Consider the following 23,503-nt stretch of genomic DNA (forward strand, 5'->3'; position numbering starts at 1 on the left):
GCTGTGCTCTGGAATGACCTCCTAGGAAAGAGTGGAGTCCCCAGTTCTTAACATCTTCTGTGTGCTGAGTAGCAGGAAGTCCTTGTTCCAGCGGCCCTGCAGCCATGGTACCACTGTGTAGGGACTTGAAGCTGAGGCGACCATGCAGGGTGTTATGGGAGTTGAAGGTGCTCCTCCCTCTTCAGCCTGTTGGGGAGGGCAGGGGTGGCAGCAGTTGCCTAGGCTCCAGCCTGCCTGACGTGGGTCCCTACCAAGCCGTGTGACTAGACCAGGCCACAAGAAAGAGGTTTCAACAAGCGTTATCGCTTCCTGGAACTCAGGCTTCGAGACTTCCCCGAAGAAGACCTGCTGTGCCTGGCGGGTGGGCAGGCTGAGCGCCCCAGGGACCACGCTGTCCCCTTCCTCCTCTGCTGCCCCAATCTCATCTCAGTACCTGGAAATGCACCACCCTCCCACTCTGTGCTCTGAGGGATGCCAGCAACTACTCCAGAGGCCAGGGTAGGTACTAGGCTAGGACCTTTTCCCTCTCTCCATGGGATGCTTTGGCCTGGCTGGGCCAAGCCAGTCCCCTGGGTGTCTAGACACTCCCCTTTGTCTCTGGACCTCTGGACAAGTACTCAGGGTATTCAGCAACGAGACGTGCACATATTGGTCTCAGTGTTACTGACAGAAAAATGGGCCCATCTCCAATCCATTCCATCTGGCCTACCAGACAGTTGGCACCCCTACAAGTGGCACCCTCAGACAGGCCTATGTTTTCAAGTTCTGCCTGGCAGAGATAGGATGGCTCAAAATTCCAGGTCCAGGGTCTCATTACCCCTGGATGGCTATGATGGCTCTAGAATAAGTCACTTCCTGATTCCCCAGTCAACAGAGGCCCCAGGGATAAAGCCGAACCCTCCTGGAAGGCTAAAAGCTACAGGCCCTGCCGTGACCTCCCATAGCCAGCTCTGGGAAGGGAAGACTCGTCAGGTGGCCCAGAGGTTTTTGAAAACCAGATAAGGTATGGTGAAGTGCTCCACACAGGGCCTCATATGAGAGTGTTCACTGGGGAGCAGTCCCGGGGCGTGGAAGGTCAGACCTGCAGGCCCAGCTCTGAGCAGCTAAGGGAGGACGGTCGGCCGTGTTCCAGTTGACTGAGCCCTTCCAGACTCTTTGGCTGAGTCCACAGCTTCTGCTGACTAAGCCCTTCCAGCTTTCATTGCCAGAGGCCTAATCAGGTTCAGTGTGAAATGCTCTAAAACTAACCTCCTATTTTAAAAGGGGGGAATATTATAATAATAATAATGTGGAAACTTTTCCCAATGAGAACAAAATACATTATGTAAATAGTCATGACCCAGGAATGGTGAGGCAGGAGGATCAAGAATTTCAGGCCCAACTGGCCTCCACAGTAAGACCCAAATTCAAAACAAAAACAAATCTCAAAACAACAGTGAAAATCAATAAAATGAAGTGAACCCAGCAGAGCCCCGTGGTGCAGGTTTGCCTGCCTGGCAGCTCCAGAGCCTGAGGCAAGTCAAAGCCTGGGCAATTTAGTGAAACCTTGTTTCAAAATTTAAATAAAAAAGAGGTCTGGGGCTGTGTGTGGTGTGTACCAGACTCGGGGTCCCGTCCCCAGAACCTAAAACAGTGAGCGTTACCATGGAGAACCCTGCCAGGTGGGCAGAATCAGAACCTGTCCCAGAGGCTCCTACAGGAAACAGCTCCTGCCTTAGAACTTTGGTTTTTCTAGACAGAGGCCGCTTGCCTGGCTTCCTAAAATGAAACCGGACTGAATTTCCTGCCTTGGCCCTCATTCCCGCCAGGCCTGACTGCCATCCCTACGGATCTGTGAATAAATTCCACAGAAACGTCACTGAGACTAACATCAACAGCAGAGGAAATGACGCACGAAATAGGGATATCATGGGGTGGACAGGCTCGGCTGGACTCAGGAGCCCACACTGCACATGCTTCTTCCAGCTGCTCCCCAACAGAGAAAAGACTGTTAGAATTCTCAGCAGGACTGAGGATGTGGCTCAGTACCGTGCCCTCTAGCGTGCAGGAATCCTGGGCTCCACCCCTAGTAGTACCTAAACACAGCATGGTAGAACATGTAGTCCCAGCACTCTGGAAGTAGAGACAGGAGGACCAAGCTCATGCTTAGCCACATAGGCAGTTCGATGCCAGCCTGGACTATGTAAAACCCAGTCTCAACAAAACAAAATGAAGCAAACACGCACATGAAGAAAGAGCCAGGGAGATCTCTCATTAGTCCGGGTCAGATGTCTGCTCTGAACTGGGGCACGAGGAACTGTAATTGACAGTCTCTCCATGCCCACAGAAGGTGCAGCACTTGACAGCCATGGCTCCATACAAAACCGTAATAGCACAGGTGGCAGGCATTCCTGAGTGCTGAGTGATGGCACTGGAGCCCCCGTTCCTGTTCTCCTTGCCACTTCCATGGGACATAGGGCAGGGTCTGTGAGCCCAGGCTCGCAGTACGCTTGGGTACCCAGCTCTGCCTATGGGGTCTGCCTGAGCCTCATTTCCCCTCCCAACAGTGTGTTCCTTAGGGATATTGATAAGGTTTTAAATGTTCCAGGTGGGAGAGTCTCCACACGGACCCAGGGTTCAGCTTGTTTCCCCCCACCCCCAGGAAAAGCTGGACATATATGCTCCTCTGAGTCTCTGGCTCTGTACCCACAGAGAGAAAGAGACCCCCTGAGATAGGAAAAGAGAACATGGTTCCATTTCCAGCTCTCATACCCCTCCATCTTTTCAGATGCTGTTCCTCCTGTCCAAGATGCCTTCTCTCTAAAGAGATGAATTTTTCAGCAGACTCTACCACCCTAGGTCTCCCAAGCTTCCCACACTTCGTAGGTGCCTTAGGGAGGGGCTGGGCCTGGTGATCCCCAATCCATTCCTAGGTTCCCTTCCCTCCAAGCTGAGAATGGCTCAGATTCCCAGTGACTGGCACACAGTGGGGCTCAGAGTAAACATTTGCAGGATCAATGTTGGACCTCCAAGCTTGCTGGGGACCACCCGGCTCCAACAGCAGTCCCTGGCTCTCTTAGCTAGCTAGCACTGAGATACCTGCCAGGGAAGGGCCTGGGCTGGGGAGGAAGTCCAGAGTACCACTGCCAGCACGGGCAGCTGGTTTCTAAGAAACCAGCCAAGGGACAGGAAGGTCTAGGCAAGGCTGTCAGGGTGGCTTTTGCTTTCAGTTTTCAGAGGTCAGAATAGAGCAGGTGCCTAGACTTCATGACTGAACAGTGTAGTGGGCTCTGCTCTATGGGATCAGGGCTGCAACCAACAAATTTTTCTGGACCTGGGCTAGGCTGGAGTTTAGAAGTTTCCAGTGGCTGCCATATAGCCCAGAGGAAGGCACTAGAGGCTACATCTTAGGGACTGTGAACTGACTGTCACCATTAGGTCCCTATCTCTTTGCCCTTTATTTTATCTATGCCCTGGATCATTCAGCTCATTCCTTCATTTATTCATGCCTGTGGCCTTCCTGCCAGCCTTACTCCCTGCCACAAGTCCTGCAGACACCCTGCCAGCCTGTACCGCCCCGTGCCCTGTGGCCCCTTCCCCATGCACATCCGTTTTTTCCTTCCTCAGCTCTCTACTCCCATTCCTTCTTGTTCTCCTCTTCTTCCTTTTCCTCTTCCCCTATTTCTCCATCGCTTCCTTGCTTCCTCTCATGTATGCTCTGTCCTTCCTCCCTCTCTGGCTCCCTTCCCTCTGCTTCTTTTGGTTCTCCAACTGTACACATCTCTGCCTTCCCCACCTCTGCTCCTTGTCCTGCACTTCATAACTTCATTGGTCAGAGGAGATAATTTTTGTATGTTTATTTTTGAGATAGGGTCTCATGCAGCCTAGGCTGGCATCAAACTTAATTGGTAGCAGAGGATGGCCTTGGTGGTACTCAGGAGGCAGACACAGGAAGATCTCTGTGAGTTCGAGGCCAGCCTGGTCTACAGAGTGAATTCCAGGACAGTGAAACCTTGTCTTCAAACAAAGTTCAGTTACTCCTGCCTTTCCCAACAAATGCTGGGATTCCAGGTTATACCACCATGCTCCAGTTTATGTGATGCTGAGCACAAATTCTAATTGAGTTTAATAATAAAAAATCCTGAGTCAGATATAGGGGTAAATGCTGAAAGACCAGAGAAGCAGAGCAGCCAGTCACTAGTTCTTACCTCTACCGAATCCTTAGATTGAATGGGTATCCCGTCTCTAGGAGTCTCCAGACTGAATGCCATCCTACAAAACCTCAAACTGGATCCTGAGCTCCTGTCTCCTCCCAGCCATACCACTTCCCATCTCCACCTCCCTAGTGCTGGGATTAAAGGTGTGAGTCACCACCACTTGGCTCTGTTTCTCTTTTAGACTAATTCAACCTCGTGTAGCTCAGGGTGGCCTTGAACTCACAGAGGTACAGCTGCCTCTGTCTCCCAAGTGCTGGGATTAAAGGCGTGCGCCACCACTGCCTGACCTCTGTGGCTAAGGAGTGGCTCACTCCATGCTCTGATCCTCAGGCAGGCTTTGTTGCAGCATGAAGTGCCACCGCATGGTGCTACTAGGGAAACTGCTGGGAAATACGAGATTGCACCTTAGGTTCAAGGTAATGCTTCCCTGTAATATACATCGAAATAAGTGTTTAAGGGAGCATATGTGCATCTTATGCCTAACATTGTCCCTGATCTTGGGGGTGTCAGTGTCTTCTTTATCTGCGTGCCCTTCCCTTCCATTTCCATGCTCAGTCTAACCCTTCTCCCGACTTCCATGTGGAGTTCTTATCCAGCTGACTTTCTTTGTATCTGGTATACTTCTAAGCCTTTTAAAGATATCAACGCTGCTGTCTCCCTACCCCACACTTAGCTAGGGAAACTAAGGTACAGAGGTTAAGTAACCATGTTTGCCAAAGAAAGAGGAAGGAAACATCAAAGAGTTTCCTCTGGGAGCTCAAAACTGTCTGTGTTCTACCTAAACACAGCATGGTAGAACATGTAGTCCCAGCACTCTGGAAGTGGAGACAAGAGGACCAAACTCATGCTTAGCCACATAGGCAGTTCGATGCCAGCCTGGACTATGTAAAACCCAGTCTCAACAAAACAAAATGAAGCAAACACGCACATGAAGAAAGAGCCAGGGAGATCTCTCATTAGTCCGGGTCAGGTGTCTGCTCTGAACTGGGGCAGAAACTCTGAACTGAAATCCTGGCAGTGGCTGGGGCAAGGGGACCAAGACAGAAATGAGGGGGGGAGGAAGGGCTAGAATGGACATGGGGGCCATATTGGAAAGAATCTCAAATTCCACGGAATGGGGTCCTATTTGGGCACCTGGCAGTCACTTGCCGCTGGAGTGCCCTGGAGTCCCTTTCCTGGGTTGAAATGCGCTGTCTACTGCGCAGATTTGCTGTAGAACATGGAGAGTGCTTAGCCTCTCTCTCTCTGTGTGTGTGTGTGTGTGTGTGTTTATGATAGGTGGTACTCATCTCACTGGGTCTTCATGCTCAGTCCTGTTTCCCGAGTCACTGGGGCCTCCGAGCTCAGTCCTCGTGCCCCATAGCCCATCCCTTGTCTTGCCCCCCCGTGAAGGGGCCTGCCTTAGGATTCCCTGTCACCCTCTGTCCCACCCATCTGGCTGGGACTCCTCTTATCTCACCTCCCCCACTCCGCCCTGACCTGAAGACTTTCATTTTGAACCATCTCTGAAAACTGTGGTCTTTCCTGTCACCAGGTGGTGGGGAAAGGACTTGGCCAAGGTAAGACAGACAGACAGATGGCTCCCAGGCTGCGTTTCATTTTCAGTGGTCTTTGCACGAAGCGAGGAAGAAAGGTCCTGAGCTAGGTATTGAGCATGTATTCTGTGTCATGTTTCTAGCTGCTTCTGTATTCCTCTATGCTCTGTGAGCTTGACATGATCCCACCTCATCTTAAGGTAGGGTGTTTACACACCTCTCATCCTATTTCAGGAACCCTCAAACTTCCTATTCTCCTCTCTCTCTCTCTCTTTCTGTGTGTATCTGCATTTCTCTCTCTCTCTCTCTCTCTCTCTCTCTCTCTCTCTCTCTCTCTCTGTGTGTGTGTGTGTGTGTGTGTGTATGTGTGTGTGTATGTGTACACCAATGCAGAAGCCAGAGGTCAACATCAGTTGTCTTCTTCGGTCACTCTCAGTTTTTGAGACAGGGTCTGTCCTTGAGCCTGCAGCTCACTGACTAGACTGGCTGACCAGTGAGCCCCTGGGAGCCCCTGGGATCCACATGACAGTGTGTGGATGCTGGAGATCCAAACTCAGATCCTCATGCTTGCTCAGCAAGCACTTTCCCCACTAAGCCAGCACTGCAGCCCCATTTCCTATTTTCACTGGAGGTTTTCTGCTCAACTCGGGCAGTGAGTCAGTTGTGTCTTAAACACTTCTCTGGGTGGACGCGGAGGGCTGTGCTTGTAAACCCAGCGCTCGGAAATAGAGGCAGAAGGACCAGGACTTCAGCACAGCCTGAGCTCTGGAGTAATTTCAAGGCCTGTCTGTGTTGCTTGAGACCACGTCTCAAAACCAAAACAGACAATCCTACAGTCGGACACTTGTTAGCATGCGTCTTGCTTCTTTGCTTCTTTGCTTCTTTGCTGTGAAGCACGTAGGGTCCTCAGCCTCTCACGGCCTCAGCACTCTTGTCTGTGGAATGCCAGGCAGGCCAAGGAAATGGCTGGCAGCATTCACTCCATGTCTCACACAGACAGCAGAGCCAACTATCTCAACACTTCCCACTAGTGACTCTGGCCTTGCACTCAGGCCAGGATCCAGTTCCCTTGACAACAGGAACCTGATTAGGCTAGGGATGGCTCAGTGGGCAAAGTACTTGTTATGCAAACATAAAGACCCGAGTTTGAATTCCTAGCACCCATCTGTAACACCAGAACTGGAGGAAAGAGGCAGGTAGATCTCTGGGCCTCGACGGCCCGTCAGTCTAGTGGGAACAGTGAGTTCCAAGTTCCGTGAGAGACTGGGGGAGAGTGATTGAGGAAGACACCTGATGCACATCTGCATGCAGGCAAGTGTGCACACATACACACACACATGCACATGCACACACATACACGCACACAGCTGAGTAAGAGAATGACTGGGACTTGGATAGATATTGCCAAATAATACAAGTAGAGCCCTGGATGCACGATTAGCTTAGACCTTAACATGAAGGAATGGGAGAAAAGCAAGGCTTTGGAGTTAGATCAAACCTGGGCTGTGACATTGGGCGCTTATCTAGCTCTTTGAGGTCCGAGCTCTGATGATTAGATCTGTTCCACACTGCTCTTCTGAGGGTGTTGTGGGACACTATGCTCGGATGACTTAAAACAATGCCATGTGACAAGACTGAGCTGGTTGTGGCTACGCCTACCAGCAAGCCAGGAGGCCAGGATGGGACCAGGATGGGTTTGCTGGTTCAGTTGATGTCAGGGCAGCTGGCATGAGGCACAATGGTTATTAGAGCGCCTAGATTTGGGGCATCGAGGAGTTTGCTTTTCATTGCTCAATGCCTGTGACCTCTGTAAGCCAGGGCAGAAGCAATATGCTAATCGAACCTGATCCTGGTTTTATGAATGAGGCCACCACAGCCTGTCAGTTGGCAGAGCCAGATCTCAAAGCCAAGTCCAAAGTCTGGGTCCTGGCTCTGTACCTTTATGCTGTCTCCTAGAGAGGAGTGTCATTGGGTAGGGGCCTTTCAAGGCTGAGTCACCCAGACCCCACCCCCTCCTCTCCTTCATCCTGGTCATCTGGCCCTCCCTCCTTGCTGCACCTAACTGTGGGAGGGAGTGTTTGGTTCACCCACACGTCCCTGCAGGTTCCCGGGTAGGGCCAACTTTTCCAGTCACCTTCCAGGCTCCACCCTCATAGGGAATCAACTGTCTGTCTCACGCTTCCTGGATTCTGGCTCACCCTCATCGGCACCTATGGGTCCTTTCCAGGCTCAGGGTCCATTCTGATCTGGCAGCTCTCCCTGTCACCATCCTGCTTTGGCTTTCTGGGCCTGCACGATGGGAAAGGTCAGGCAAGGAAAGTGGGGTCTTTGAGCTTTGGCTGGCCTGTGAACATCCCTGGTATAAACCTTCAGCCCTGTCACCTACAGTGACTAGGATAATGATCTTCAGCTAGGCCCAAAACCCAGCCCGCTGTCCACCCACCAAAATGGGGCATTCCTCAGCCTTTTCCTTCATAATGGAAGCTGGGTCAAGCCTAACAGCTGGCAGGTAACAACAAATGGTGGCTAATCTAAAGCAGGAAAGGCCAGGTGTGGTGGCACACACTGGTATCTCAGAACCAAAGGGGTTGGGGAAGGAGGATCATGAGTTCAAGGTTGTCCTTGGCTACTTCGCAAGACTCTTGTCCAACACTTTCAGGTGTCTTTTTATTTGACATGGTCTGGAAGGCTAGTAGCTTACAGCATTTGCAGGTGAGGAGACGGGCTTGAGACCCTGAGTTACACGGTGGGCGGAGGTGTCCATAAAGATGCGTTACATTTGTTTGTTTATGCTGCATCTGTTTAGTTATGCAATTATGTAAAGCTGGTGTTGCTGTTTTACCTTGTCTGCCAAAGGCACCTGATTGGTCTAATAAAAAGCTGAACTGCCAATAGCCAGGCAGTAGAGGGAGAGGCAGGGCTGGCAGACAGAATAAGTAGGAGGAGGAATCTAGGCTGGAGAAGAGAGCGAAAGAGAGGGAGACACAGGGTCAGCCAGACAGACACAGAGGAAGCAGGAAAGGAGGACATATACAATGAAAGAAAGGTAAAAAGCCTCAAGGCAAAACAGATGATGAGAAAAAGCTTAATATAAGTTATAAGAGCTAGCATAAGATAAGGTCAAGCATTCATAATTGATAAGAAGTCTCCATGTCTTGATTTGGTTGCTGATTGCTGGTACAAGAAAGCCTGCTATAGGGAGGTAAGAGTCAGTAGGGCCTAGATTGAGCTGGGGACACTGTTGAATCTCTGAGGACTAAACAAGGTAGGTGAGCAGGGCACGGTGGTCCAAAGCCGTAATTCTAGCTCTCAAAGGCTGAGGTGGGAGGACTGAGTGGGTAATGACAACTTAAGTTGCAAGTGAGTTCCAGGCTAACTTAGAACTAAAGTGGAGACCTAGGAGGCCCAGTCTTTAAAAAGAGGGTTAAGGCCCAGGTGGTGGTGGTGCACGCCTTTAATCTCAGCACTTGGGAGGCAGAGGCAAGTGGATCTCTTGAGTTTGAGTCCAGACTGGTCTGTAGAGCAAGTTCTAGGACAGCCAAGGCTACAGAGAAACCCTGTCTCAAAAAACAAAAACCAACCAACCAACAAACAAAAAGGGTTAGGGAGTGGAGAGATGATCCATGTGCTGGTCAGTTTTTATCAACTTGACACGGAGTCACTTGGGAAGTAGGAACCTTACTTGAAGAATGGCCTCCATCAGATCAGCCTGTGGATGTAGCTGTGTGGGCATTTTCTTGATTAATGATTGATGTGGAAGGGCCCTGCCCATTGTGGGCTATGCCAACTCCTGGACAGGCAGTCCTGAGTTATACTTATAGGCAAACTCCTGACTTCTGCTTAATTTTCTCCCTCCAAATTCTTTATAGCCTGACTTCATTCGATGGTGTGTTATGACCTGAGAGATGAAATAAACCCTTTCCTTCTCCAAGTTGCTTTTGGTCAATGTTTTATTACAACAACAGAAAAAAACCTAGGACAACCTGAGTTCAATTCCCAGTACCCACATCAAGTGGCTTACAGTCATTCTGTAATCTAACTCCAGGGGATCTGATACCACCTTTGACCTCAAGGACACTGCCACTCTGCAGACAAATTACATGCACATGCACACATATTAAAAATAAATATTCTAAAAGGAGCTGTGGACAGGGGGTGACCTGGCGTGACCTCGAGACTCAGGCAGGCTGAAGACACAGGCCCCCATTCCCTCCACAAGGGACCACTGGTGAAGGGAGCCGAGCAGAGCCAAGCAAAGCTCAGCGTAGCCCAGTAAGTGCAGTGATGTTATCAAGTGCGGTCTGTGGCAGCCTGAGCACCGCTGGCTGAAACAGGATTTGCCTGGACCAATGCTTTACCTAGCCATCTACCATGGCCGGCACCTACCAACTACACCTTACAAACTACCACAAAAAGCATAACATCCAGGAAGCAGAAGCTGGTGAGTACTGGGCCAAAGCTAGACAAGGCCCCCCTGAAGGCCTTGGGTCCTCAAGCCTGTGGGGACTGGCATAACAGGCAGAGCTGCTGGTCCATACCTTGTGCAAGGGCAAGACAGGTAGAGATGCACCAGCATCCCCATTACTTGTGGGCCTGGAACCCACGGTTCCCATAAGGGTTGTGGCTTAGGTCCCAATTCCAAGTTCAAGGTGCCACGCTAGGCACCGCTATCCCTGTGTGATTTTGCTTTGGTGAAAATAGTACTCCTCAGAGGAACCTTGAGGCTCCCCCAGAAACAGGCTGAGTGAGAACCCCCTGTTACTCTAGGCACTTCCGGGTGATGTCTGTGGGAGGCCTGGCCAGCTGCTGCCCAGGGGTGCAGAGCAGCTATGCAAGTGGCCAGGTCACAACTACCTGTCGGCCCACCCACCTTCCTGGTTCCCCATGGGCTTCCCTAAAATTGAGACGGATGAGGCCCTGCACAGCACAATCTAGCCATCCCCTCGGGGGCAATATGTGGTGAGCAGAAGCAGGCTCTGCTGTGGGTGGGGCCTTTGTACTTGCCCGTTAAGCCTTTTCCCCATCTTTCTTGGTCAGTTCATCTCTTTCCTGGTCAGGTGTTATTCCAAGGACTCTTGGATGACCTTCCTGACATCTTCCAGTGCCACCACCACCAGCCACTGCTAATTTTCCTCTAAGCCCTGCCCCTTTTTGGAGTGCCATTCCTTTATATGTATGTGGTACTGAGAACAGAGCCCAGAACCTTCTTCCTTTCAATTCTGCATCCTTGGGGGTTAGAAGAGCATTTGAAATGTGTGAAATGTGTTCATTATTCCTCACTATATAGCCCAGGCTGACCTTGAACTCTCAGTCTTCCCAGACTCCACCATAGTGTTTGTCATCTGGACCTCCAAACATCCTTCACTGTGCAGAGATTAGGTACCTACTGCATACCATGGTTCTGTGCTAAGTGGACACTCCAACGAAGAGGCACGGCTGTCCATTCCATGACCAACTCCTAAGGTCAAAGAGAGCTCACAGGATGAGGGAAAGCCCAGGAATGCATTTTCACAGGTTTTCTCCCTCTTCTTTCCCTCCCCAACTCAACTGCTGGGTGGAGGTGAACTCAGGAAGTACAGAAGCAGAGGCAGGTGGGTTTCTAGTTCGAGACCACCCTCATCTACAGAGTTCCAGGCAGCTAGAGCTACACACAGGAAACCCTGTCTCTAAAAAAACAAAGGGAAAGAAAAGAACGAAGGAAGGAAGGAAGGAAACTCATTTTACTGAGAACAGGACAGTCATACTGTCCAAGGCCTGGCTGCCACTTTGGAGCTTCCTGCACCTGAGCCTTTTCTTCCACCTCAGGAAAACAAAAGAGCACAGATGCCAGCTGTATTGGCTTTTAGGCTGGCCTCACACCTGTGTGTATGTGTGCGTGTGTGCGTGTGTGTGTGTGTGTGTGTGCGCGCGCGCGCGCGCCATCAGCCCTGCTCCTTTCCCCATTTACCAGCCCCACACTCCACCTGGCCCCCTGCTTGCTCCCTCCTCTCTTTTCATTCTTCTGCACTGACGTAAGCACTGCTGAATCATGAGGCTGAGGTTTGAGGGCCAGATAGAGAACCTGCACCCCAGGGAAGCCACAGCGCGACAGACACACAGACACTGGAGTGCAGCTCCCAGGGGCTTTTAGGTCACCTTCCGTATGTCAAGATGGATTTTTTTTTTTTTTCAAATGACTCATAAAGGGAAGAAGGGGCCAGCTCTGGGGAGTGTGAGGGATGGCAGTCTTTATTCCTAGCCGTTCTGCCTCAGGCTTTCACAAAGCAATGGGTCTGTGATTTAGACTTCTGTGATGAACACAGAACTTGTCAACGTTTTTCAGACCAGGAAATCCCCCTGGCATGCAGTAAAATTACCTGCCTTCAACCTATGCTTGAAGGAGGGCCTGGTCCCTGCCTGTAAAATCGGGATGCCAACAGTACCACAGTACCAATCAAAAGGCCCAGGTGAAGGCCAACTGGTCCTTGCCAGTGTGGGAGCTCCTCTTTGCCTGCTGGCCTATTTCCCCGGAGTAGGAGCTTGACTCCCAGGCCGGGCTGAGTATTAAGCAGGGCATTCGCAGCTACCACCCCCCACACCTCTATCTAGGGGGTCTGCAAGATGTCACTAGCGTTGCCACCCGGTCTCTGCCCTGCAAGGGTAGGACCTCCATAACTCAGACAGCAGCATTGGGGCTAAAAAGAAGAAACAGAGGACAAACCAAATATGGCCTCCATCCTCCCACCCCACCTCCCTGAAGGACTGGCCACCCTGTCCTGGAGGACGTTGGCCCTTTAAAACCACAGAGCAAGCCTGGGCCAGTGTGCCCCAGAGAAGCTGATTCCTCTCACTGAACACTAGGAAAGCCACTAGAAGCACGTCTCAGGCTGCAGGAGTCATGACAACTCCCGAAAATGAAGTGGGACATGCTTAGCCCCAAACTCAGCTGTGATTCAGTACCCACCAGTTCCTATCCAGACCACCTGTCTCAAAGCCAGGGGTCCTGGGTCCTTTCTGGTGCCCCACAAGTGTCCTGAAACAGCCCTTCCACCTGGACGCCTGCCACCAGTGTCTCACAGAGCTGGGCCTTTCAGAGAGGCAAAGGGAATTGCCCCAGCCACCAGCAGCACCAGGGCCCCTGCCACCACAGACCGCAAAGCAGCTTTCTGGCTCCAAAAAAGTACACAAGGCAGAGCAGGGTGGGAAGCAACAGCCAAGCCAGCTCGGCTCATCATCCCCTCTGACTGCAGAACTCGCCACTCCTTCCAAAAACTCGGTGAGCCCTGGCCGCTCTGCCCCACCCTCTTCCTGGAAGTAGTTGTGGTCAGAGGAGCAAAGAAGTTTCCTCTCTGTCATCCTTTTCAAATGATGCTGGGTGGGCAGCCAAAAGGGCCCACCTCCACCAGGAGAGGTCTGGCACAATGACCTGTCGCTCGGCTTTCTCTGTAAACTGGGAACAAGGCAATACTAAGTGTCAGGGGCTGTTGGATTCGCTCAAGCAGGGGTGGCAGAGACCAGGCACGGATAACCAGGAGAGCTCAGGCTGGAGCCGCCATCTTTCCAAACACAAACCAAAAGTAGCCTGGCAGTTTGGTCCCCAGTGCTGTGGGTGGAGCTGTGTCCGCTGCCCAAATCCCCAACCACTTCAAGAAAGTGAATCTGCATACCCCTGTCCCCAACCCAGGACGTTTGGCCAAAACATACGCTCCAGAAATCTTTTTTCTTTAAAAAAAAACTTTCATAATAAAGTTTATTACCTAAACTGGCTGTAAAAATATAAAATAGGGTATTCTGCACAGCAGAAAAATGAAGCCAGAGACCCTCCCCCACCCCTGGTTTGTGCAAAGATACTGGGAATATGTAAACATGGAGAGGTAGGAGTGGAGTTCAGGTCCTGGCCCCAGACACAAGCTGCTACAACCAGGGGACCCGGAGGGAGCACCAGGAGGGGAAGCCCCCCGAGAGGCGGGATGGGGTCTCCGGCCAGAAGCCAGAGGCACCTCGCCCTCCACACCCACTCCCTCCGACCCAGGCGGGGAGGGCTCCCACGTGGTTCCAGGAAAATAATAATAATTAATAATAAGAAATAATAAGGCGTTCCCACTTAATGCTGCGGGCACGGCAGCGGCCGGTCAGATCTGGAAGGGGAAGGAACTCAGGTAGTCGCGGAGTACCGGGTTAAGAGGGATGCGCGCCAGGTTCTCGCGGCCCACGGCGGCCACGATGCGCTGGCGACACAGCTCCTGCAGCGGCCGCACGCGACGCTGGCGCAACGGGGCCCCCAACATGCGGCCCGGCGCCGCCACGTAGTGCTCCAGCAGCTCGAAGAGGCAGTCGAAGGTCTCGCGGCTGCCGTCCAGGTGGAAGCGACCGGCCTGGAAGTGCACGCGGATGCTCATGGGGCCAGAAGCCATCTTCACGCTGAGCGCGAAGAAGCAGTTCCGTTGGCGACTGTCGCGCACCAGGAAGGTGCCCACGGGCTCTGCACGCAGCCGTTCGTGCGCCCCGTGCACACTCAGGGGTCCCCAATAGAAGCCACAAGCGTCCAGGAGCGCGCTGGTCCGCGTAATTCGTCTGTAATCGGAGTGGGAGCGGAACGTGCGAAAGTGAGTGTCGCCAGGGGCCGGGGCCGGGACCGCAGGGCAGGGCCGCGGACGTGCGGGGGCAGCCGGCGAGGATGAAGATGAGGATGAGGACTCTGGCCGCCGTCGGGACTCTGCTGCCGGGGAGATCGCATTGTCTGCTGCCACCTGGTTACGTGCCACCATCCTACACGAGGGGCCAGCCGGAGGGGTGGGCCATAGCGTCCGGGGCTGCGCTGATGGGGGGAGACAGAGGCAGTGAGCCGGGCGTCCGGATGGCGCTGGCCGGCCAGCGGACCCCAAGGACCGAGGGCGGAGCGCAGAATCCGCCCGGAGGCTGTGAGCCTCGGTGGGCTCATCTGCGAAGTAGGCCGTTCTCGTACGTGGAACACTTCCAGGCTGGCGGTGGAGCCCGGCCTCCCCGCGCGCGTGGAGAAGGGGGCGTGGAGAGGGGCCCGACTACCGGCCGTCCCCGCTGGTGGCTCGCCGCCCAGCGGCTGCCGCCTGCTGGCCACGCCAGGGACTGGAACCCGGGCGGGCGATCTGGGCTCAGGGCCGAAGAGGCGGCGCTGACAGCACCCCGCGCGCGCGGGGGTCCGCCTGGACGAGCCAGTGGGGCGGGCGGGCGCCAGAGACGAGGCATCTACGACCCCACCACGCAGTCTACGAGGCCAGTCTTGCGAGGCTCTGTTCCCCTTCCTCCCATCCCCGCCCGCCTCCTCCTCCGCCGCTGCCCCGGCTCACCTGGCGGCGGGACGCGGGGCGCCGCGGCTGAGGGATCCGGGGCGGCTGTCGCGCATGCTCCGGGGCCTGGAGCCCTGCAGCTGCCACGGCCGCAGCTCGCTCTGCTGCTGCCCGCCCCAGCATCAGGCTCTTAAACTAGGGAGGCCCCACCCACAGGTCCCACCCACCGCCGCTTTCGGTTTCTCTTTCCAGCGAGTCCTCTCTCTTCTCTGGCGGCTCTCCCTGTAGTCTGTTCCCTAGCTGGGTCTTGCCTCGCACCTGCCCTGATTGGGGACCTCTGCGTCCTGCGGTTCTGGCTCCGCCCCGAATCTTCTGATCTGTGTCTGGAATAGCCACCTTAAGACCTGGTGCCCGCTCTTTTGCTCTGGCCACCTTCGCCCCCACATCCCTGCAGCTGGCCGGGTGGGATGCTCTTGCGGCGTTAACACGCCTCCTCTCCTCCCGGTGTCTGCAACCTTCTGGTCTGGGCTTCGCCTCGTCTGGAGCCTGCGCCCCCCTAAGAAGCTCCTCCCTTCCAGGGTCCTTACCGCCCAGGACCCGAAAGCCTTGGCAATTTCGGCCTGTCTTGGAGCCCGGGAGCCAGTCCTGGAGCCCGGCGGGGCCACCGCCCTCCCCTGGAGCCTCGGAGCCCGACTCGCAGGCCCCTCCCGTCGGCCACCCAGCCTGGCCTTGGCTTGGGCTTCCCAGGAAGCGGTGGCCTGACCGCAGAGGCTTCAAAGGAAGCCTAAGGCGGTGCGGGAGGGGCGCCCCCGCTCCCGGCCGAGTTCCTCGGAAACCGGGTGGGGTTGGGCTGGGTCCCCAGCGGCCTGGACTCACACTCCCTGCACTCCCATTACTTGGGCAGCTGAAGAAACTGAGGCCCGGGTCGGGGCTGTGATTAACAATGGCTGGGCACCTCCATACGAACCCAGTAGGGGAAAAAATAAGGCTTTTTCAGCTGTAACCCCAAAACTCTGCCTCCCCACCCTCTCGCCTCAACCTTACAGAACGCTCTTAGGACGCTAGCAAGCATGCCTGCACAAGGGCTCCCGTGCTCCGTGTACACCTTGGGATCGAGGCGGTCAGACCTATCATTAGGACACTGTATGGTTTCGTGATTCGGTTCGGTTTGTCCAGGAAGGCCATGAGTAGGTGCCTGGCTGGTGGTGATGTTTATGAATGAAGGCGGATGAAGAGGTTCGCGTGCAAACTTCTCTGTGTCGTACACTGCCCTCTACAGGCTTCTCTCGGATATCTGCTAATCTGCTGGTCGCCGCTCTGGGGCCAGGTCTTCTGGGTCTCCCTTCCTCAGTTTCCCCAGGTTGAGCCCAGAGCACCACATTTCATCCTAAGCATAGCTAAGTGTCCTTGTCTTGAGCTCCTTGAAGCTGTGTGACTGGGGCTGGTAGTGTCACTGGTGTAACATCTATGGAGGGATAGGAAAGAAAACGCTGAGCAGTGCTGGGCTGGGCTGGGGGAGCTGTGGTTGGCCCACACCTTGGTAGGTGATGGGGTAACATAGGTAACATAGTGGGTAAAGGCTGGTCTTAGGTCCCAGGTTCTCCTCCACTCAGCATCTTCTAGCCATGCCCTCTGCTGCTGTGCTGGGCATTGCACTGCCTCTCTCCGCTCTGAGAGTGCCTTCAGGAGGTGTGTTAGAGCCACCACATGCTCATGGCCTTGTCCTTTGTGTTCCTTTTACTATCTTTGATGGAGTGTCTCATATAGCCCAGGCTAGCCTCAAACTTGCTACGTGGTCAAGGTTGGCCTTGAACTTCTGATCCTCTAGCTCTAGCTCCAGGTCTTGGGATTACAGGCAGACATCACCAGGATTGGTTTATGCAGGGCTGGGAACTGAAGGCAGGACCTTGTGCATGCTGGACAAGCACTCTGCCCACTGGTCGACATCATCTACCCCAGTTATTATTCTTCTCTCTGTAGTTCTGGAAGTTAAACCTAAGGTCATAGGCAAATTCTCTACCAACGGAATTCCATTCCCTGCCTACTGTGCTCCTTTTGGAAACCTCAGCCCAGGAAGTACAGACTAGAGCAGGCAAAGTTGAAAGGGGAGGGGGGAGTCTCTGGTACTTAAACCCAAGTACAGTAACCCTTGGGATTTGGCAGCAGGAGGGCTGGAGCCGAGGTGGGTGGGCCTGCCAGAGGGTGGCAAGACTGGGATGACTCCTCCAGTCTCCTTGGCAGGCCTGTGCAGAAGGAACCCTATAAATAGCAGATGGCCTTAGGCCTCTTACCACCCCCACTCACATTGGCAACTCCAGCAACTGCTCATGAGAGCTACCCTCATTCCCTCAGTCAGAGGGCTTATCACCTCACCCCTGCCCTGGCTTGCTTCTCCTCAGGGACCATACTTCCACTTCCTTTGCTGTGACCTATTGGCTTAGGCTGACTACATGCTTAGCACTTCCCTATCTTAATTCCTGGGCCCAGTGGTGCAGTCTCTACAGCGGTAGACAATAAGCCATGTGTTCATGGCCTAGACACTGCACAGCCGAGGTTCTGACCCCAAAGCCTTTGCTCCGTTCACTGCACTACAGACTGCCACACTCCCGATGTCCATGCTGGTTTGTCTGCTAACGAAGAAGCTGAGGGATTCAGTCATTGTCTCGTTGCACCCCTAAACAAGGGAGACTCCAGGGTCCGGCAAATGAGCTGAGTCTCGGTTTCCCTTGTACCCTGGCATGGTCACAAAGTCCAGTGTGAGTCAGGGTAGTCACTGGATGCAGTTTCCTCAGCCTTTTGCAGACAGCTTGGTTTCAGTTTCTAAAAAGTTGTGAGTTCAAATCAAAACGAAACCAAATCCAGATGCCGGAGGGAAAGAGAAATGTGCTGAACAACATAGCTTCCCGTCCTGGGGCCCAGAGCAGAGTGCTCCATTTACAACATAGACAGATTTTTGCACTATTTGAGGTAGGGTCTTGATAAATGCTGAGATTATGTGTCCAGTCTATGCTACTCTGGTCTATGAACTCAATCTTTATGTTCATACTAGGAAGACTGACACGTTTGTCTTCCATCCTCTGACTTTGCCTGCTCTATACTCCCAGGGCTGGAGTGTCTAAAGGGAACACAGTAGGCTAGGGATGGAATTGTTGGTAGAGCATAGGTATGACCTTAGTTTAGGTTCAGCCTCCCGTACTACAGAAATTGGGGCGAGAGATGTTGATCCCCTGTGTGCTGTGGTCATAAACCTGCTATTTGGGTTGGGATACGAGAGGTGGGACACAATCTGGCCTGTAGGCCAGCTTTCTCTAGTAGTGGGGAGAGGGGGAGGGGTGGAGAGGAGAAACCAAACCTTTGGTTTCTCTTTCCAATGCTGGGAAACGCTATCGCTGGGAAACGCTGTCCCTGGTCAGTGTGTGTGATTTTGAAAGGGCTTTTGAAAGTGCCCAACTCTTGACAGGAGGTGGGGGTGGGGTGGGGGTAAATGGTCCCCATATGGGAGGGATTGGATGGTTGTGGGGTAAGATGAAGCAGACAGAAAATTGACTGACCAAAGGCCCTATTAAACACGGGCAATCTTAGGGTTCCCGAACAGCATCTCAGGTCCACTAGGGCCACTAGCCAGCCATGTAGGGACAGAACAGAGCCTGGACAAACCCCAACGGTCTCCAGCAAGGGAATGGGGGTGGGCAGAGACTCACCCCAGGGACTCAATGTGAAACTCTTGAACTTTCAGCCAATGATGTGGCTGATTCCTACCTCCCCCCCAGTCTTGCGTCTTGACAGGGTGGCATGTACCCACACATAACCATGATTGATATTGCTTGAGACACAATAAGTGTTACTTTATTAGTTTTCAAAAACAACAAAAAGCAAAACTGCTCACTCAATTGCTTTAATTCATGTTGCATAGAAATTGCTGCAAGGACATGTTCCTGTTGCCAGCATCTTCCCCAACATCCCCTAGTGATGGCTGTCTCCATTTGGGATCAAATGGACACAGGAACAACATGAGTGTCTCACTTGTATCTTCGCCCTAAAAAATAGAAATGGAAAAGGGGCCGCCTTTAATACTAGCTTCCCATGCTCTCCGTGGCCCTCTTCACAGAGTCTCCCACTATTCCACTGGGCAGGTACCTGAGCTACGCTTCTTAGTTCGGTATGTCCGCTTCCGCCTCCTGACAGCCTTTCTCTTGTTCACCTTCCCTTCCAAGGTCTTCCTGTTCTTGGAACAGCAGCCGCGATTTTTAGGTGAGTGTCGGGAGTGCATGGTTTGTTTGGGACTGGGGCTGGGGCTTGAACTGGAGCTCGGGTGGCCTGCCTGGCTGCAGCTCCGGCAGTGGTGGCTGTAGCTGCACTGGTTACAGGTGTGGCCTTGGGACCGAGGGGGGTGGGTGGAGGAAAGGCTCTGCATCTTGGTGTCCATTGGAGGCCACAACTGGAGGGGCAGAGATCTCCTCCTCCTCCTGCAGGCCCAGCTTTGGGGAGTCCCACAGCACCTAGTTATATAGCTTGGCCTATTATGATGGCACAGGCCACAGAGGGTGACAGGTATGGCAAAGCCCTGCCCATCGCCCTCTCCCCAGGGCGGGGCAGCTTTCAGAGCCCTGTGGGTCAGATTGTGTTGAGGTCGCATCTCAGGTTCGCACCTAGCTTCTTGTTTCGTCCCTGTGTTCACCTCTCCAGAGTCCAGTTTCCCAGCTTTGTGGGATGAGGTATAATAAACCATAAACCATTGCATCCAACTCACAGTGACATTGACATTGGAAATATTAACAGTTTGTATCATGAGGTTAGGTGAGGACCAGTTTGCGGTCAGTGCTTCAAGGCCTTGAGAGCGGCAGAACTCTCTTCCTTTTCCACCTGGTCAGCTAGTATAGCAGTGGGTGGGCAGTGAGGCAGTGTGCCCTAATTTGTTAGCAGCTTGGACCAAAGACTTGCAGAATGACTAGGGGTTGGAATGGACCCCACCTTCTCAGCCTTCCCAGGTGAGAAGTTGAGCGTCAGGTTCAAAGCCTAGTTTGCATTGAAGTCTGATCTTGGGTATGCCGTGAGGTTCCCTCAGTCTGATATGAGCCCTTACTTCTATTGAGCTAGGATGCCAACCCTTGGGTGCTGGTAGCCTCCCAATGGAACTCAGTGTTCAGACTCTGCTCCAGCCCCTAGCCCGGAAAAGAAAAGGTCAGGTTGTAGTGATGCCGGTGTGCTCTTCCCAATATTCAGCCACTCTACTAGATCACTCTTGTGCTCCCACAGCTCTGGCTCTGAGATGCTGTCCATCCTTCTGCCCACATGGCCCTGCTCAAGCTTCTGTACTGCACTATTCCTGCGATACTGCCCCTCATGGCCAGCATTTACTGGCAGGTGTGTGTGTGTGTGAACTCTCAGGAATGGCTTCTCTCCTGAATTCGGGTTACCAAACTTGATGGCAAGTTCCTTTAACCATTGAGCCACTTAACTCATCTTTTGTTGTTGAAACAGTTTCAGTGAGCTGGCCTGGAACTCCCTGTGCAGCTGAGGATGACACCCACCTCCCACGTGCTGGGATTTCAGGCAGAGCTCTAAGTTAATTTCTTTTTTTTTTTTTTTTTTTTTTGGTTTTTTTCGAGACAGGGTTTCTCTGTGGTTTTGGAGCCTGTCCTGGAACTAGCTCTTGTAGACCAGGCTGGTCTCGAACTCACAGAGATCCGCCTGCCTCTGCCTCCCAAGTGCTGGGATTAAAGGCGTGCGCCACCACCGCCCGGCAGTTAATTTTTTAATATACACACCAGATGGCCCATTGTGGAAACTGCCTGGTTTACTGAGCCCTGCCTATTCTACTCATCCTTTTCAGCCAGCTCGGCCTGGAAGCATCCCAGTGACTGCAAATGCAGGCTGGATAGTAGCTTCCCCTCCCCCGAGATCTGTGTCCACATCCTCATAGCATGGGGCTCACCGATATGATCTTATTTATGGAAGAGGCATTTGAAATGTTATGGAAGCTATGAATCATGGGCTGTGCTAGACCAGCTGGCTAAGTGTCCTCAGAGAGGCTAGAACTATCACATGAACCAGAGTAGAACGCTTGCCTGGCACATACAAGGCCCTTGGTTTGATCCCAAGTGCTGCTAATTAAAGGCACAGGTTGGGGTCCTGTAGTCTTAAACCCACAATTTCTGGAGCAGTGGCTAGTGGCACCTCTCCAAAGTTGTATCATCTAGACCCCTGTTCTGGGCAGCACACCTAGACATGGGCCAGCCCTGAGGCTTCTGCACCTCTCCAAATCAGCCTGGCTGTCCCTTCGCTGTGTGGAAAGGAGGCTGGACCATACCTGAAGGGCCTCGGTGCTCATCCTTCATAGTTCCCCCACCAACCCTCTGAAGACCTCGTGTACTCATCATGGCTTTTTGACCCTCCCCATGATCCAGGTCCCCAGGCTGGCTGGAGGAAGCCTTTGTGGCAGGGTGATGAAAGTCAAGGGAAAACAGGCTTCCCTAGGATCAGGAAGGTTGCAGACCCCACCAGTGCAAGTACGAGGACCTGGACCTTCTAAGTTTCCTAGGGTTGTGCTGCCTTGGCAAGAGGAATGAGTTTCCTGAGTGGCCAAGAACTAACTTCCTAAGGAGGGGTGGGGCAGAAGAGCAAGTCAGATCTGTGTCTGAGCCTGTTAATTTCAGCATTCAGAGGACGAGGCAGGAGGATTACCCCAGTCAGTGCTACATAGAGCCTGCCTCGATTTGACCCTGACGGTGACTGGCAAGTGTCCCCCGAGCTATGCGCCCCACTCTTAGTGGCCGTTCTCCAAGCGCACACATGAAGGGAAAGAGGGAAACCAGGAGTTCCTTGGAGACTCTTTATTTTCTGAATGTCCTCTTCCTCTGGAGTGGCGATGGGCACCCATCACCAGGCAGGCCTCAGGATGGGTCAGGAGTGCGTCTGCTTGGGCTCGGGGCTTGGCTGGGCCACGGCGTTGTCCTCGGAGCTCTCCTGCTTCTCGGACCCCAGCAGCAGCAGCTTGCCCTTCACCGGTATCTGCTCCTCCTCTTCCTCTTCCTCCTCATCCTCCTCTTCCTCTTCCTCCTCATCCTCTTCTTCCTCCTCGCCCTCTGATGACAGGGAGAAGTTGTCTTGACTCACACAGGCCACGAGCTTCTTCATGGAGGACTCGTGGCCACGGCTGTGACCTGTGTTCTGGGCCGTGCCATGGCCAGTGCTGAGCTTGGCACAGCGGGAACCCATCACCCACTCCTGTCTCTCTGGACTAGGAGGGAGGCAGCTTGGGCGGTGAGAGGGTGTGAGGCTAGTGGGCGTGGCGCTGACCTCACAAACAGGTTCCAAGGCACCACCCTCCAGGGTGACCCTCCCCCACCCTGGAACTTGAAGCTGCACTGGTAACTCATTTTCCAGGAATCACTGGCTCAGATGGCCCTATGAGCTGGGAGGGCTGATTGGAGAGGGTGCTGATGTCTGGGACAGGAGTTTGAAGGGACAGGAGTTAGTTACCAACACACCAATGTCAGGCAAACCTTCTAGGAACTCAAGTGTGCCTAGTTTACGGTGGGAAGAACGAGCCCCAAACTCGTTCACTTCCCAAGTCCTTGTGCATTTCCGCTTATGTTTCAGAGGTAGAATTCCTCTTTGGGTGAGATTAGCATTTCACCATCCTTCCAAGGTTCAGGTTCCTCCCTGACAATAATTTGGAATGGTCCCTACTCCCTTCCCTCCGGTCCATGACGCTCGTGAAAAGGAGACAGCAGCCAGTGAATCTTGTTTCAAGCTTTATTTGGCAGGTGGCTTTGCTCATTACTCAGATCTTGTGGCTCCTTGGCAGCTCAGGGCTCAGACATCAATATTGAACGGTGGTGTGGCCTCGTGTGACATTGCTTGGGCAGGTGGCTATTCCTTGGGCAGGCAACTTCCTTGGCTCCAGGCAGGATGGATGGGCCTGGGGAGGCTTAGTGGTAGCGCCTCCTACACCTCCTGCACCTACATCTCCTCCTCCTTCGGGATCTTCTGCAGCCTTTGGGAAGGAAAGTAAAGGTTTGCTAGGCTACCTGGGAGGCAGCAGAGTTTGGATGGGGGCACTCCTGCCTTGCTGGGCAGCAGCACAGGTGGTCAAGGTTCTGGGGTTCTTGCGTGCTTACCTCTACGATGCCGCCTCCTGTGGCGGCAGGAACGTCTCCGCCTCCTGCATGACCGGCGTCTCCTGTGGATCCGATGCAACTTCCTACGCGAGCAGCGCCGTCTGTGATGGTGGTAACCCCTGTGTGTCCTCCCATAGTCCTCCACACGCTCTGGACTCAGCCCTTGCCCCTGCCCCTGCTCGTCGGGTCCATCGTCTTGCCCAGGCCCCTGGTATGGATGCTCACTGGGGCTCCTCATTCGGTAACGAACCATAGTGCCAGGAGATCAGGAGGTTCCGGGCTGAGGCTGCAGCTGACTGGATAGAAGGAGGAGGACGGAAGCCTCCCCACCTGCTCTTGGTGGTGATGATGGTCTGGTGTGGGGGGCTCGAGGAGGGGTCATATATAAAGGGGAACCCCACTGT

At 53.4% G+C, this 23,503-nt stretch overlaps 3 protein-coding genes across 3 annotated transcripts; all 3 read right to left on the minus strand.

Annotated features, from left to right (window-relative positions):
• Positions 1-13,432: 13,432 nt before the first annotated feature.
• On the minus strand, positions 13,433-15,161 carry Socs1 (suppressor of cytokine signaling 1). Its single transcript, XM_041676292.1, has 2 exons — positions 15,037-15,161; positions 13,433-14,528 (listed from the first exon to the last, which is right to left on the minus strand). The coding sequence occupies exon 2, from the start codon at positions 14,476-14,478 to the stop codon at positions 13,843-13,845; it is 636 nt and encodes a 211-aa protein (XP_041532226.1). The 5' UTR covers positions 14,479-14,528; positions 15,037-15,161; the 3' UTR covers positions 13,433-13,842.
• A 6,718-nt stretch (positions 15,162-21,879) lies between these two features.
• Prm3 (protamine 3) lies at positions 21,880-22,194 on the minus strand. Its single transcript, XM_041675857.1, has one exon. The coding sequence runs from the start codon at positions 22,192-22,194 to the stop codon at positions 21,880-21,882; it is 315 nt and encodes a 104-aa protein (XP_041531791.1).
• Positions 22,195-22,910: 716 nt separating this feature from the next.
• Positions 22,911-23,352, minus strand: Prm2 (protamine 2). Its single transcript, XM_041676698.1, has 2 exons — positions 23,100-23,352; positions 22,911-22,975 (listed from the first exon to the last, which is right to left on the minus strand). The coding sequence occupies exons 1-2, from the start codon at positions 23,350-23,352 to the stop codon at positions 22,911-22,913; spliced, it is 318 nt and encodes a 105-aa protein (XP_041532632.1).
• Positions 23,353-23,503: the final 151 nt, after the last annotated feature.

Source organism: Microtus oregoni, unplaced genomic scaffold (assembly GCF_018167655.1).
Source record: "Microtus oregoni isolate MIOR12 unplaced genomic scaffold, Mior012 000027F_ref0000203, whole genome shotgun sequence".
In the NCBI taxonomy this organism is placed as follows: domain Eukaryota; kingdom Metazoa; phylum Chordata; class Mammalia; order Rodentia; family Cricetidae; genus Microtus; species Microtus oregoni.